A 15101-nucleotide genomic window follows, 5' to 3' on the forward strand; every position below is an offset into this window, starting at 1 on the left:
GGGCACTGTACTTGGAGAATTTAGGTACAGGTGATTTCATTGAGTACCAGTATCAGAGCATGGCAGCAAAACAGATCTCAGCTGCCGTTGTGGGAGCAGAAGTAGAGCATGTTGTCATCGCTCAATGAACACTGGTAATGTTCTCCACAAGCCTCTTTTCATCCAGTGAAGCACGTGGAAAGGTTGAGAAAAGGGAGTATGCTGTCAGCAAAAAAAAAAAAAAAAAAATCATCTTTGGAACAATTTTGCTGCTTTCTAGCACATCATTCTTGAACATATTTAAACGTGCTTTTGTTCTCTAACCTTTTTTCTGAAATCTTCGGCAAATTTGGAGGATTTTTCAAAGGTATTGCCTCATGTTTCTGTGAGTACCTACTGTGGAAAAAAAGAAATCATAGAATCATATCATAGAATGGTTTTGGTTGGAAGAGACCTGAAAGATCTAGTTCCAACCCCCCTGCCACGGGCAGGGACACCTCCCACTAGACCAGGGTTGCTCAAGGCTCCATCCAACCTGGCCTTGAACACTTCCAGGGATGGAGCATCCACAACTTCCTTAGGCAACCTGTTCCAGTGTCTCACCACCCTCAAGGTGAAGAACTTCCTTGTATCTAATCTAAACCTGCCCTCTCCCAGGTTCCAACCATTACCCCTCATCCTATCACTACATGCTCTTGTAAAAAGTCCCTCCCCAGCCTTCTTGTAGGCCCCCTTCAGGTACTGGAAGGCCACTATAAGGTCTCCCAGGAGCCTTCTCATTTCCAGGCTGAACAAGCCCAACTCTCTCAGCCTGTCCTCGTAGGAAAGGTGTTCCAACCCTCTGACCATCTTGGTAGACCTCCTCTGGACCCGCTCCAACAGCTCCATGTCAGTCTTGTGTTGGAGGCTCGAGCATTATTCCCGGTAGGGTCTCACAAGGGCAGAGTAGAGGGGGAGAATCACCTCCCTCAACCTGCTGCCACGCTGCTTTTGATGCAGCTGAGGATGCGCTTGACTTTCTGGGCTGCCAGTGCACACTGTTGGCTCATGTCCAGCTTTTCATCCACCAGCACCCCCAAGTCCTTTTCTGCAGGGCTGCTCTCAATCCACTCATTGCCCAGCCTGTATTTGTGCTTGGGATTGCCCCGACCCAGGTGCAGGACCTTGTACTTGGCCTTGTTGAACTTCATGAGGTTGGCCTGGGCCCACCTCTTCAGCCTGCCAAGGTCCCTCTGGATGGCCTCCCTTCCCTCCAGCGTGTCAACCTCACCACACAGCTTGCTGTCATCAGCAAACTTCCTGAGGGTGTACTTAATGCCACTGTCCATGTTGCTGACAAACATGTTAAATAGCACTGGTCCCAGTACCGATCCCTGAGGAACACCGTTTGTCACTGGTCTCCACTCAGACTTAGAGTCATTGATCGCAGGTCTCTGAGTGCGACCTTCCAGCCAATTTCTTATCCACCAAGTGGTCCATCTATCAAATCCATGTCTTTCCAATTTGGAGACCAGGATGTTGTGTGGGACAGTGTCAAAGGCTTTGCTCAAGTCCAGATAGATGACATCAGTTGCTCTTCCCTTGTCAATTGATGCTGTTACATCATCTTAGAACTATTCATTTGTTGAAACTGAAAAATAGAGTTGATTGGCGGAATTTGGTTTTGTCACCTTTAGTATCTTGATGAGCTCCTCCTGTAATCACAAAAAGGGTTTGTTGTATTTGACAACTAGAAATTTGCATCTTTGGTTACCCTTGCGGAGACAGTGTGAGCTGAGGCAGTGCAAGACTGATTCTTCCTTGTTCTTAAACATAAGTATTGACAAGATTAGATCCATGAGGCAAGGTGGCTGATATTCATTCTGTGTCTGATCTGTAGATATCGGTCTTTCAGAACCATTGGTTTTGCCAAAACCTGGGTTCATATTGAAGAAAGCCTCTGAAGTGGATGATTTTTAAAATGTTTTGGGTTTCTGCATGTGAGTATAGCTGAACATACTAGAATGAGCTTTTCAAGTGTAATTTTTCTCTTTTTAGGTGAAATGGAAGAAATCGGATGTCAAGTTTGAAGATCGATTTGACAAATATCTTGACCCATCTTTCTTTCAGCACAGAGTATGTATTGTTCTAGGACAACCTTACAAAATATCTCTTCAAAATGATTGCTTTAGTTCAGAAGATGTCAAAGAATTTTTGGATGACATTGAATTTTTGGATGTCCCAGATGTTCTGGGGCAATGAAACAGGCAGGTCTGTTTCATTTTAAAAAAAAAATCCCTCATTCTTAAAACCACAGGGAGGTTTTAAGTAGTAGTTCTGTTGCTCAAATAGGATGGCTCCAGTTTTTTAGAGTACTTCGGTGAATGTGCAGGCAAGCTTCAAGCCTGCAGCAAATACAAGGCAGTTCAAGAAAATACATTCACATGATCGGGAGCAATGAAGTTTCAGGGATGCAACCATATGACTTGTAAGCTGCATAACTGCAGTTAGTCACATGTACACTTTTTACTGAAGTAAATGCAAAGCAAAAGGCATTAGCCTAAACCAGTTGGTGATATCAGTTGTGATGGTCTAAACCTGTGGTTTTAATCTGCTTAAGTGTAGTATACTGAACGATACTGCTTTCTGAAATTAGGGGGTTTGGATTCTGTTTGGAGCTTGCTGAAAACCAGAAGGTGTGCTTATCAGAGGCAAAATAATGCTGCTGCACATTTTGGTCTTGTGCAAAGCAATGGTTTCTTTGGCTTTCTGGCTGTGAGTGTCTCTTACTACTTAAACCTCTTCTCTAGGAAGGCGGCAGGACATTGTGTTCCTTTTCTTTTACTAAGAAAGCATGTGCAGCCAGTTGTTCAAACTTTGCTGGTGCTTAACTAAGCTGTGATAACTTCATCATGAGCAAGCTGGCTGTTGAAAAGCTTTATGTATGGTGTTTCACAGGCCGGTTTTAGTGAGTCTTTCTAAAAATGTAGTATTACTTACAATATGGGCTTATTGTCACTTAGCTAGTGCTGACAAGCTGTTTTGCTAGGCAATGATTTATCCTTATTGCAACAAATTTGAAACACATTTACAGTTCTAAACCTTAGGGATGTGTTTTCTTTTTGTAGATTCACTGGTTTTCAATTTTCAATTCTTTTATGATGGTGATCTTTCTGGTTGGCCTAGTGTCTATGATATTAATGAGAACTTTGCGAAAAGATTATGCAAGATACAGCAAGGAGGAAGAAATGGATGATATGGTAAGATCTGCATTCATGCTTTTTAAAATCGCTTTTATTAAGGCTTAGTGTTTTCTCTTTGTACATTCATTCTGTTAGCAGCTCTGAATGGCTTTCTTCAATTGGACAGAAAGCTGCCATATGTGTGTCTTGAAAGTGTTACTTGTTTTCTTTAGGACATGTTCCTAGATTGCAACCCAGAATTCTGTCTGTAGTCACTGTGTTAATGTTCATATCCACACTTGGGTTAAACGAGGTCTATTCTGAGTGTGTAATAGAAGCATGTGTATACTCCTAAGCACTTTAGAGGCTTTTAGGGACAGGGAAGGAATCTGATAAATTTTACTGCATCATACGTTTAGGTAGTAACTTTTGTTTTCTTCATAAGCATCTGAAAAGTAAGCTTTGCTCCTAGATTTGGTGCATTCAGGAGAGAAGACATACTTGCACTTGAAGTTGTTTTGATAAATCAAACCTTTAGTTTATGCTTAGCTCGTGTATTTGTCATTAATTGTCATGACTAGACTTAAAATTTTTTTGTTGTTCTTCCTAGGACAGAGATCTAGGTGATGAGTATGGGTGGAAGCAGGTCCATGGAGATGTTTTTAGACCATCCAGTCATCCTCTAATATTTTCATCGCTTATTGGTTCTGGTTGTCAAATTTTTGCTGTGTCTCTTATAGTCATTGTTGTTGCAATGATAGAGGATTTATACACAGAGTAAGTATATTTGTGCCATGCCTTCTGCATGTAGATGCTTAAATGAAGAAAATAATTACAAAAATAAATGTTCTAACTGGCTTGGAAGAAAGTGTTTTGAGAGTCTTTATCTTTAGATCAGATATAGTATTCAGAAGGACTCTTACAAGTTGTAATGAAACTTTGTCTTGCTCTTACCATGTGAGTTGGTCTCCTTTAATTTTACTCTTAATGCTTGCTTTTTACGTGATTTATTATGAAATTAGTTTGTTGTCTGCAGCATCACAGGTAGATTACATGGGAAGTAAAAGGTGCATATTTCACTTATGGTTTCATCTGGAATGGCAAGATATTACTATATTTCTTACCCTATTTTCCCTGCTGTGTCCTGTAAAGACTGAAGGAGGAGTGTGCTGTTGTGAATAGTTCTGTTTACTGCTGACAATGCATTAAGCCAATCTTACCCACAAGTCTTCTCAGGAATGGAGATTTAATTTCTTAAGTTCTTTCGAACAGAACTACTCAGCCTGTGTTGCATGTAAAGTAGGTGGGCTGTGGTCCTGACTGGAGAGAATTAGTTTAAAACCAACAGATAGTACTGAAGTTTAAATTTGACACACCGCTTGTGGTTCACCTAGTCTTCCTTTACCTTTTATGTTTGAGATTTTTAGTGTCCTGGATGGACTTGATCTGTTTCTGTAATGATCATATTTTGGATACCGGGGGGCTTTTTTTTTTTTTTTTTTACAAGGACTTTGTTTTAAGTGATGATTAAAATTTCAAGTCTGTTCTATATTCCCTTGAATATCACCTCTATTGATTTTAACAAGTTGTAGTACTTCTAATGTGCCACTAGAGAGAACTCTTGTTCCTGAATTTAGCTGCCTTTTAGTGATGTGTTTAAAAAGCCAGCCTGTAGTACCAGTATCTTGGCATATTTTCATGTTTCATATGGTGATATTTCCCCCTTGTGCCCCATGGTTGCATTTCTGGATAGACTTGCATACACAATTTTAATTGTACAGCATGTCAGCCCTTTCAAGGAGGGAATGAAACCATTTCAGAATGTTTGTGCACTGTAGGGAAGCTGTAAGTTTGTAATGGAAATTGTAAAATGTGTCAGAATGGTAATTTTTAAAAATAAATGTGCACTTAGTCTTTTATTGCAATAGGCCTTTATATCGCTTTCAAGGTGAATTTAATTCTGGATGTGTAATGGAACAATTGACCAAATCTGGTGCAGACAATTCTTATGTTTAGGAAAATGGTGACATGAGTGAAAAAAGGCTGTAAACCAGAATTACAAGAATGATTGCCTGTCAGTGTTGTTCAGATCTGTAAAACTCTTAGGGATCACGCAGCTGATGCCAACTAAAAGTCTCTCAGTGAAATTTGGTCGTGTCAGCTATTAATTTATTTATGCTGGTTTGTGTTTTGAGAAGCTTTTCCATTAGAATATTTGAAACGTAAGTGAGCAAGCTCAAGAATAGGAAATTTTGAGATAATTGTAGATTAACATCTTCTAGTCATTTTAAAGATAGCCCGAATTTACATGTGTCGCTTCAGACTGTGCATAGTCTTCTGGGGTTTTGCATGTGTTTCTAAATTGTCTCAAGTTAAGAGAAGTGATAAAATTTGTTTCTGTCTAACCGTTAGCTTTCTAAAGTGGAACTATTGCTTAATTTTTTTTTAAGAAACAAATGTTAGCATAATACTCCTTTAGTATGTGTGACCAGCAGGTGTATTTGCTTAGTTCAGTCCATGCAGTCATGGAAAACGATTGTACTAAAGGTTAGTTCTTTGAGTAGGGTAGGCATCCGGTAATGGTTCATCAAAAGCCAAAATGCCAGTAACCTGGAATCTGACAGAACAACTAATTTGAAGAAAGTACGGCAAACTGGCTGAAAACCTTCTGCTGCTTTTTGCTATTGAAGGCTGGCAGAGGGACATGGGCAAACAGCTCTATTCATGAATAACATTTATATCTTGCTATTCTTAGACATGATTTTTTAAAATGTATTTGGGAGATGGCTTTGTGATTTAAAATTATTAGCTTTGCCTGTAAAATCTCAGAAAAAATTACGCCAAAATGAGAACTCCAACATTTAATGAGGTGATAATTTAAAAATTACTAAACTCTTCTGATTGGACTACTCATGCTGATTTGTGGCTTCATTATAGTATTTATAGTTTCTAAATCAGGTTTTCTAATTTTCTGCAAGATGAACACTTTCAATCTTAAAAGTTAATTTCTGAGGGATGGCAGAAACATCATTCACAATCTTAGTATATTTTTATTAATACTAGCCTTTATATTAAGTAAAGAGGACCTTTTATCTGCAATAGTTGAATCTTACACCTAAGTTCTTTATGCACAAGGTACACACATCCAAATGTCAGAGTATTTTGATCAGGGGTGAGATTTTATACCCCAGTGAAAACAAATGCATGTTAGAAAAGAATGTGGTATGTCAGAACTCTTTCTCCCAGATTGAATTGGACTTGGCCAGAAACTTTGGATACAAACAGTTCTCATTCTTATGCAGATTTTACAATTTAAGCACTTTTAAATTTTTACATTACCTAAAAATATTAACTTCTGCTAAATTTATATATTTTACTGTAATCTTTTGCTCTAATACTGTTTGGTTTTCTGTTTCATTTACCAAAACATCACTTCTTGTAGGAGAGGATCGATGCTTAGTACAGCTATATTTGTTTATGCTGCAACATCGCCAGTGAATGGATACTTTGGAGGAAGCCTTTATGCTAGACAAGGAGGTAAATTGTTTTCATGTCTCAGCATTTTCATTACATTGTTAAATAGAGAAGTTATTATTTTCAGATCTGCACCAATATAGAAGTGTCCTCATAGAGGTAGGTCATTCAGATGGAATCCATTAATAAACAGAAAATATTTTTAGTATATTTAACTTTCATGTTACTTCCTATTCAGTATTGGCTGCATTTTCTAACTCAAGATACTGAAGTCTTTCGTTAGTTTAAAAGTAATAAGAGAAAAACCGTTAACAGTTGTATCTTATTGCTTGTTACACTCTTGTATGTGATTGTTTAGCTCATGACATCTAGAGAGTGTAATAGTCTCTCCCTCTTCTGTAACATGCTGTTAAACAGCTCATGTCGTCTTCTCCAGGTGACTCCTCTATAGGTACCAGGGGGTCATGTTTACTAGCATGGAAAGGATGAGTATACAGTACTTACTACACCATTAATTTTGAATAGGGAAAACTGTTTATAGCATCTTTTGAAGAAGGTTATTCTACTTTCCAGTATGTACTCTGCTTTATACTTAGCAAATTCCAAATGAGTGTCATTAGCAAGCAGAAACCAAATAAAGTTGACATAACAGATTTGGACAGGCTCCGCACTGTCCTTCTGAGTTGTGACCAGTTACATCCTTGCAGTCCGCTAGCTTCGTCCATTCTCTATGCTGCAATAAAAGAGTAATCGATATCTATGATCTTCTCCAGGGCTTTACCAAAAATAATACTGGTAAGTTTGCAAAAGAAAATTTGTATCTTTTTAGCACAACATACTTGTTAGTATTTGGTCTTAACTGCACTCTAATTCGAGTTTGAAGGTTAGATGTTTCTTTTCATGTGGCTTGTGTATAAGCCTAGTGATTTGTAGAAAACCAGATCTAAGTGAGGATTGCTGTTCTCAAATGTATCATACTGTATAGTTAAGCCAGATTTTAATTTTTTTTTCCCTGCAGATCAAACATGTATCAAACCATGAAATGCTGCTTATGTTGGCTTGTGGTGAAAATACATATCATGTTCTTGAAAAGCATGTGCTGATTTTCTGACTGTATAGTATAAATGCATCTAGGGTGTATTAAATTTAAATATAGGCAGGTTTTAAGAGCATAGAAAGTAAAGGGAATACAGGCAGCGAAAATTCTTAAGGTACTGCCCAAGAGGGTTTTTTTTTAACTCCTCGGGGAGCTCTAAACTTAGTAATAATTGCTAACAAGTGTTGCTGTTCCCTTTATGTCTGCCTTTTAGAAATCTATTTCTTTCTACCTTTTCTGCTGTTGAAGATGTCTGAGTTCAGTTTTGCTGTATATTAAATGCTGTGCATTTTGTTTTATACCAGGGATAGCCAGTTCCTTAATGCATCCTGAATGTATGAAGTCAGCTTAGTTGGGTCGAGACAACCCGGAGCAGGTGCTGCCTGAAAGCAGCTGTAGTGCTGAGTTGTCTCGGGAGCAGTGCTGAGCTCTCATGTGCTCTCGGGGTGTGAGCAGGCTCTGCACAGGGCCAGCTCTGCTATCTGTCTCTACTAATCTGCAGCTTACATACATACTTACATTTCATACCCTAGTTTCTTTATCCAGTGTAGTCAGCATATGCTGTTCTTCAGCCGAAATGTTCTCACGCTGTATTCCTTTTCCTGTCTGTTCACCTGGTCTAATAAAGTGATTAATGTGCTGCATCTTGTGATTTGCCAGGAGTCAAATGAAACTGTTAGTTGACTCTTGGCTCTCGTATTACTGTAGCATGTTGTTACTACTTTCACCTTTTTTGGGGATAAGGAGTCAAACACCTAAATTCTGTGAGCTTGCTGATACAATATATTTTGTTTAAAAAGTTATCTCACCAGTCCCATTGGAATATCCCTTCTTACAGGAAGGCGATGGATAAAGCAGATGTTCATCGGAGCCTTCCTCATTCCAGCAATGGTGTGTGGAACTGCCTTCTTCATTAACTTCATTGCCATCTATTACCATGCTTCAAGAGCTATACCCTTTGGAACCATGGTGAGTCATTTTACTGGAGAATTTAAACTCCACTGTAGACACAGAAAAACTACGTTTTAGTCTAAATACAGTTGTGAGTCATAGCTTTAGCTTCCTAGTTAGAAATCGATTCTGGGAGGGGTTTAAAGTGCTTCAAGTATAATTCATTTTAATCACAATAGCAACAGCTGCTGGATGCCAACAACAGTCTTCTCTGCTTAAAATGACACTTCTGCTTTTTATTCAAGGTTAGTGTTATAACAACATGGGAAGCTAGCAACTTGAATTTTCTTCTGGATGGCCAGTGCAAACTGGTTATAAGCTAAAACGCAATACGAAAGGATTCCAAATCATTGCAGTCAAGCAGAAAAAATAAAAATAAATGATCAGGCAACAGTATGAGATGAGATGTCCTGAGGAGATCTGGCTTTACAAAAATGAATTGCTGTTTTCACTTTGTGAAGTGGTATTTAGTATCCAGTTATGGTCTTGTGTCTGTGTATTAACCATGTACCTTGAAAAACAAGTGCTGGTTGGATTACTTTCTCATTTAATCATGATGACTTTTCTTGTTTCTGGTGGCTTTTGTCAGGATTTTTTGTTGTCATGGCTTTTTCAAGCAACCTCAAATAACCTTGTGAATACAATGTAGGAAATAATCACTTGGCACTTTGGCAGAATTTCTGTTTGAGCTTGCAAAGAGTATTATTTGAGAGCAGAATTTTTTGAAATATGCGCCATAAAATTGCTTTTTCTAATTTTGTGCAGTAGCACCGATAACTTAAAAAAATATCTTAATACAGGAAAGCTTGTTTGCTTTTCAATGTCTATAGCAAATCTTGGGATTTAACATTTTTTTTTTTATGACTTCCTTCCTTGCACGTCAGTTTGCAATGACTACTCAAACATCTCTGTATAGACTTGGATTTCCTGTTAGTTTACATCTACCACGAAGTGAAGCTTAGTATCACAGGTTCTGTCTTACAAATTGTATTATTTGGGATATAATCAGATTCAGTATGTGACTAAAAATAAGAACGCATTGTTAATGAATGAAAGTGAAAGAAATCATAAATGGTAATAAAAAGAGAAACAATTCTCAGTTGCAGGCAAAGGCTTTCAATATTTTTTTACTGATGGAGGAGTCCTTACTTTATGTGTGCATTGCTCGTTCTAGTCACCTCCTTATTAGCAGTATTTTCAATGCATGCCTAAATACCAACTTTTTACATTGAATTAGTTGTTATAAAACCACTAAATGTAATACCAAGCTAAATGTGTTTATAAACCGTTAACTTAGTTTTTCTGGTTTTCCTTGTCAAGAAATTAGACTAAAATTCTATCTTTGGATATGTTTGTATTAGTCGATCAATGCCCCAAAGGAATGTCGTATTGTTTTTTTCTCTCCTAAGAAAGCAGCTCTATACAATACTGTTGTAAAAGTTTACAACGTTGATCTTTGATATGTGCAAAGAGGTTCTGTTTTACTGCTGAGCAAGCATTTATAGTACCACATTTCTCACTTGTATTCCTATTTGGAGGTCAAGAATGGTGAGAGAAGGGAATTCTACCTGTGCTGAAGATTGTCTTGTAAATCTGATTTGTATTTTAAGATCGTGGAAACATGTACATGCAAAAGCAAATGGCAATATAAATCTTCAGGGGTCACTTAATCAAGCTGTTAAGACTCTTTATACACGGTGATTTTAATGATCTCAAGGTTTTATGAAAGTATTTGAATCATTATGACTGTGGCAATAAAACTTCAGTGGAGTTAGCAGACTTTTAGTAGGAGCAGGTTATGAATCAGAAACTTCATCAGAATAAGCAATATTCTAATGACTTCAAATCAACTGATAAAACTGGTTTGTAGACGGAAATGAAAATTATTTAAAATTACCATGTTACGCTTCAGGTGGAAGTCCCTGGGAGGCACTCTGGCTTTATGGATAAGATACCTTTGTGTCTTTCCACCTTTGTTCTCAATGTAGAGAAGCTTCCAGAATTTTCTCGTGCCAAACTGCTGCTTTCTTGGGGAAATAAAACCTCTGCCATCTAAATGTACTAGAACACAGAAATTACTTCCTTTACCCTTGACATGGCTTGAAACCACCCTACTTGATGTAAATTGCTGGCAAGAATTACTATCTCTTCTTGATTATTCTACTTGACTACTAGAAAAAGCAGAATCTGACTCGCTGAAAAAAGTCTCTGAGCCAAAAAAGGTTGCTAAGACACTATGCTTAAATATGACATCTGTGCTTTGCCTGGTTTGCACCACCACTTCTCAGTGAACCACAAGATAGTCTCCTCTCTGTGACTTAATTCCTCCCTCCAGACAGATTTTTCTGTGGAATGTAGTCAGGAGCAGCTGATAGTGTCAAATACAAGACATTCAAGCTAATGCACAGTTGCTGCATCTTTGATCTATCTGGTATCTGCTCTTCTACACTTTGTCTTGAAATGCTCAAATTGATTTGGCTCTTCAGGACCTTCATACACCTCACTGTCATTGCAGTCTGTTTTGAACTTCAAATCTTTGTTCACCATGTATAACTCATTCCTGATGTTCAGGATCTCCTTGAAGATGTGGCAGGGACTGGGAAGATCCAAGGCTTGTTTCCGAAATCATTGTTCAGTCTTGGGCCTCTGCCTTTAGCCCTTTTGGATATACATGCAAGGTGTCTTACCTATACAGTGACAAACCTTCTGTAGTGAAATAGACCATGGGCCTGAACAAAGGCTTAATCTCTTCCCTAGGGTATCTTTCAGGTGCCCTTCTCTTCAAAATGCAATAAAGAATGTGACAGATTTTATTCAAATGTGAGAGCTTTTTAAAACTTAATGGTTTAAAGCTTTCAACTCCCTAAGGATTTGAAGGAGATAGAGAAGTCTGGGGTGTTTTTCTCTCATTTCTTCACCTTTATAGAAATGCAGTGGGTACTGTTCAATTCTTTGTTCTTTTGGAGCCCAAATTTTTTTTTCGGGAGTGGGGGGTGGTGGTGGTGGTATTTTGTTCATTATGTGCTGTTACTGGTGAACACAAAGAACTTATGAAGGTGTTTTACACCTTGACTTACCTTCTGCTGATGCTTGTCAGTCTTGTCGGTGTATTTATCAAGCATCTTTCTATTTTATTGTGTTTGAATTGTATCCAAAATATGGAGCATGGGATAATTAAAAAGAATTTTGAATAATGGCAAGTGAAGTGACCTCTCCATATATGTTTTGAGGAGTGCAGTGGTAGTTCTATGCAGAAATACTAAGTAATGCTGAATTTCTACAGAGTACGGCGTGATTGAATTTGAAGGGACCATCTTAATTCTGGCATTCATAAGTTTTGACTGCTTATGTTGGTGTATGTGTGATACATAATTTAAAGATTTCCATTAAGGCTGTACGACTAATGTAATATTCTGACTGCAGAATCTGTGCAGCTCCTATTAAACTGTTTAAGATGTATCATTTCTGTTTTGTTTGAGCAGTAGGTTCCTGTGTGGCTAACATTTCCAGTATGCATTTTTAATGGTGTATCTAAATAAGGTTATGCACGCTGAATTTCTCTTGGGATCGAGACCCTAGTGTTTTGCATCTTTTATACCTTGTTTAAACTAGAAAAAAGTGTTTCATCTGACAGATAGCTTAATCCAGGCTGCAGCCATCCCTGACAGCTTTAAGTTGATGTGAGTATTGGCTGCCATTGGAAGAGGAGGGCCTGGTAGCGCCAAAGGTTTTCATGCCTTGAGCCAGATAAGGAAATACACTTGGCTAAAAATAGAAAAAAAATCTAGTTACATACATTCAACAGAGTGCTTCCTCAGATTGCTTGAAAGTGATGGTGGAACCCTTGATCAAAAACCTCATTTTTACTGAAAATAGACACAGCTTAATGCTTCTGCCTAAATTTTCAACTTATTCCCTAGAGCAGCACCCTAAATTAACAACTTGGTTGTAGTAAAATTAATAACACTTTATTTTGAAGCCTTGTTTTCTTCTTCTATATAATGTTTGGCCAGATGATGTGCAGAAAACTGTTCCACTGTGCAGATTCAGTAACCTCTGTGTGGGAGAGAGTCTCATGACTGAGAGTGCAGTTTTGATAGCTGACAGGAAAGATCAAGCTGCTGCTTTGACAGTTAATTTTTATTGCTTTTCTTCCTTGTGCATTAAGCAGTCAAGGCACCATAGCCTGCCAGTAGCTGTTTAATATTAGATATGCTCATAAAAATTTTAATTATCACCTTTGAATGAAGTTTAATCTACAGTTGTCAGAAAATATGAAACACATGGCACTAGAACATAAATTGTATCCCTCTTGACAATGTCTCCTTTCAAATAAGGAAGACTGAATTCTTCACATTCAGTCAAGGGCAATAGAGTATTCTTTCCCCATCAAAACAAAGCAAAAAGGGGTTAGAAAGAATGCAGGCTTGGTGAGGTTGACAATCTCTTCTATGGCAACCAAAACCTGCAAACTAAATCAGATACTTGCATATAAATAATTTTGTATAACAAAAATGCAACAGTTGAAATAGATGAGTTTTAATGTACTGGCTTGGTAGAAAACCTCATGTAATTTGTCTTCAGTAATATGGGTTATAGAGAACGTGTGCTTGTTTGCTTGATGGAAAACTGCATTTGTAGATGTAGTAGATTTGCCTGTTTGTGTAATTTGTGTTTTCTGAAGTGGTAGTTCAGAAAATTCTCTGAATTTCTCTTGGCTGATGTTACAGTAATACTTCCCTTAAAAGGCTCGTGAAGACCTGACTTTTTCTTATCTCTGCCTGTCACGCAACAGCTATTATTGGGCTTTGGGTTTTTTAGTATGTTACCGGTGATCTCTGTAGGGAGGTGCTTCTGCAGGATAGCAGAGCGCATACGTGTGTTAATCCTGCCTTCCTTTACTGTTTGTGATGGTGAAATTGAGGCCAGTAAGTGCCTGAGCTGCTTTTGCCATTGTAATCTTGTTCGCTGAAACCTTTGAGGCAGAAGTCTCGTAACTTCATCTCGTTTTCAGTTAAGACCCTTGTGTACCCTCCTGCCCTGTGTTTGCTTCAGTTTGGATGTAAACTCTCTAGGTTTAGATATTGCCCAGCCTGCATCATTGCCACCCTTGCCACCTGTGGCAACAGACACTACCTGTTCAGTTTGGGAGGGAGGCAGTGTCCTCACCTCAGATCTGAAATTGAGGAATGTGCCTGAAAAGGCAGAAGCTAGAAGAGTCAGCTATCTCCAGTCATCCCTCATATACAGAGAAGACTATTACTGCCAAGAGTGAAGAAAGCAATTTTCGGGAAGCATCAGTCTGAGCAGGTAGACTACCTTGGAGTCACCACAGTGTGTGCTGATTCTAACCAGTACTGGTTGTGTTGGTCAACCTACTAACACTAGCAGGTTGCTGTTACGAGAGTGAGGTTATCTCAGAAGACAGAACATTCACCTCTTCATCAGCTTGAACATCTTGTCAGAGACAGGTGTAAGTGGGAGGCATTCCTGAGCCTGCGCTATGGTCCATCCTTGCTTGTTTAGTGGGCCTCTTTTGCACTGCAAAATCATCTCAGATAATTTTTAGACTCCCGAGTGGCTCCAGGAAAAAAGGAAAAAAATGTTCTTCAATTCCAGCTGTCCTCAGAACATAGCATAGCATTAAAACAGGCAGTTCATTGTTTAACAAAATATTGACTTTACCTAACGCTGCTTGCTAGTACAGTGGAGGCGTTAGATATTCTGTCTAAAATCAGTCTGGTTTTTAGCCAAATGGTTAATAGAATGGAAGATGCTAGACTATTATCAGTCATGCTTTGAATGATCTGGTAATGAAACCACAAGCAGACAGCTTTTCTGACAGAGGCCAATTACAAGTGTGCTGGGGACAGGTTGGCAGTACTTGCTGAAGCAAGGAACCTTGGTCTGTCTCAGCTTGTTTTATGCAGATAAACATTTTAGATTTCAAAGCTGCTGCTGAGTCAAGTCTCCTGGACAACGTAGCAGCCAAGCCCTGCTGGAACAAGTTGGGCCTTCTCCTTGCCCACCTGATTTGAAGCCATTCAGCTTTGCAATTAGTGTCACTAGAATGAGATGCTACTGACTGCCTTTTTTTCATTTGGGCATTTGCCAGCTGATCAGTAATTAGGCCTGGATGTTCCTTGCTTGGTTCCCTGTCCGAGATTATATTCTTTCCGTGTGGATTCCCGATGGTAGATGTGTTTTGCAAGACCAACAGTTAGAAGCTGCTAAGTTTTGTTTCAGGTGAGCTTGAAACCCAAGGCTGTTCCGGGACAGTTTCTTTCTGCCGTAAAGCAATGGCTTCACTTTCTACCACTATCCCCAGTCAGGGATAATTTCTGAGATCGAGAAAGGAACCTACAGACATCTTGATAACTGCACTATAAAAGACAGCTGCGGCTGGATGAGCGGTATAGATCCCCTTCATCTACCTCTGT

General features: G+C 38.7%; 1 protein-coding gene across 1 annotated transcript in view; it reads left to right on the top strand.

Annotated features, from left to right (window-relative positions):
- Positions 1–15101, top strand: part of TM9SF3 (transmembrane 9 superfamily member 3) — a 53983-nt gene that overhangs the window by 26033 nt on the left and 12849 nt on the right. Inside the window, exons 5-9 of the mRNA XM_086467296.1 lie at positions 2017–2094; positions 3087–3218; positions 3751–3917; positions 6583–6677; positions 8549–8679. Of these exons, the coding sequence (XP_086323422.1) occupies positions 2017–2094; positions 3087–3218; positions 3751–3917; positions 6583–6677; positions 8549–8679 (603 nt within the window). The remainder of the gene's footprint in view (positions 1–2016; positions 2095–3086; positions 3219–3750; positions 3918–6582; positions 6678–8548; positions 8680–15101) is intronic.

The sequence above is a fragment of the Leptosomus discolor genome, chromosome 6, assembly GCF_034619465.1.
Source record: "Leptosomus discolor isolate bLepDis1 chromosome 6, bLepDis1.hap2, whole genome shotgun sequence".
NCBI lineage: Eukaryota > Metazoa > Chordata > Aves > Leptosomiformes > Leptosomidae > Leptosomus > Leptosomus discolor.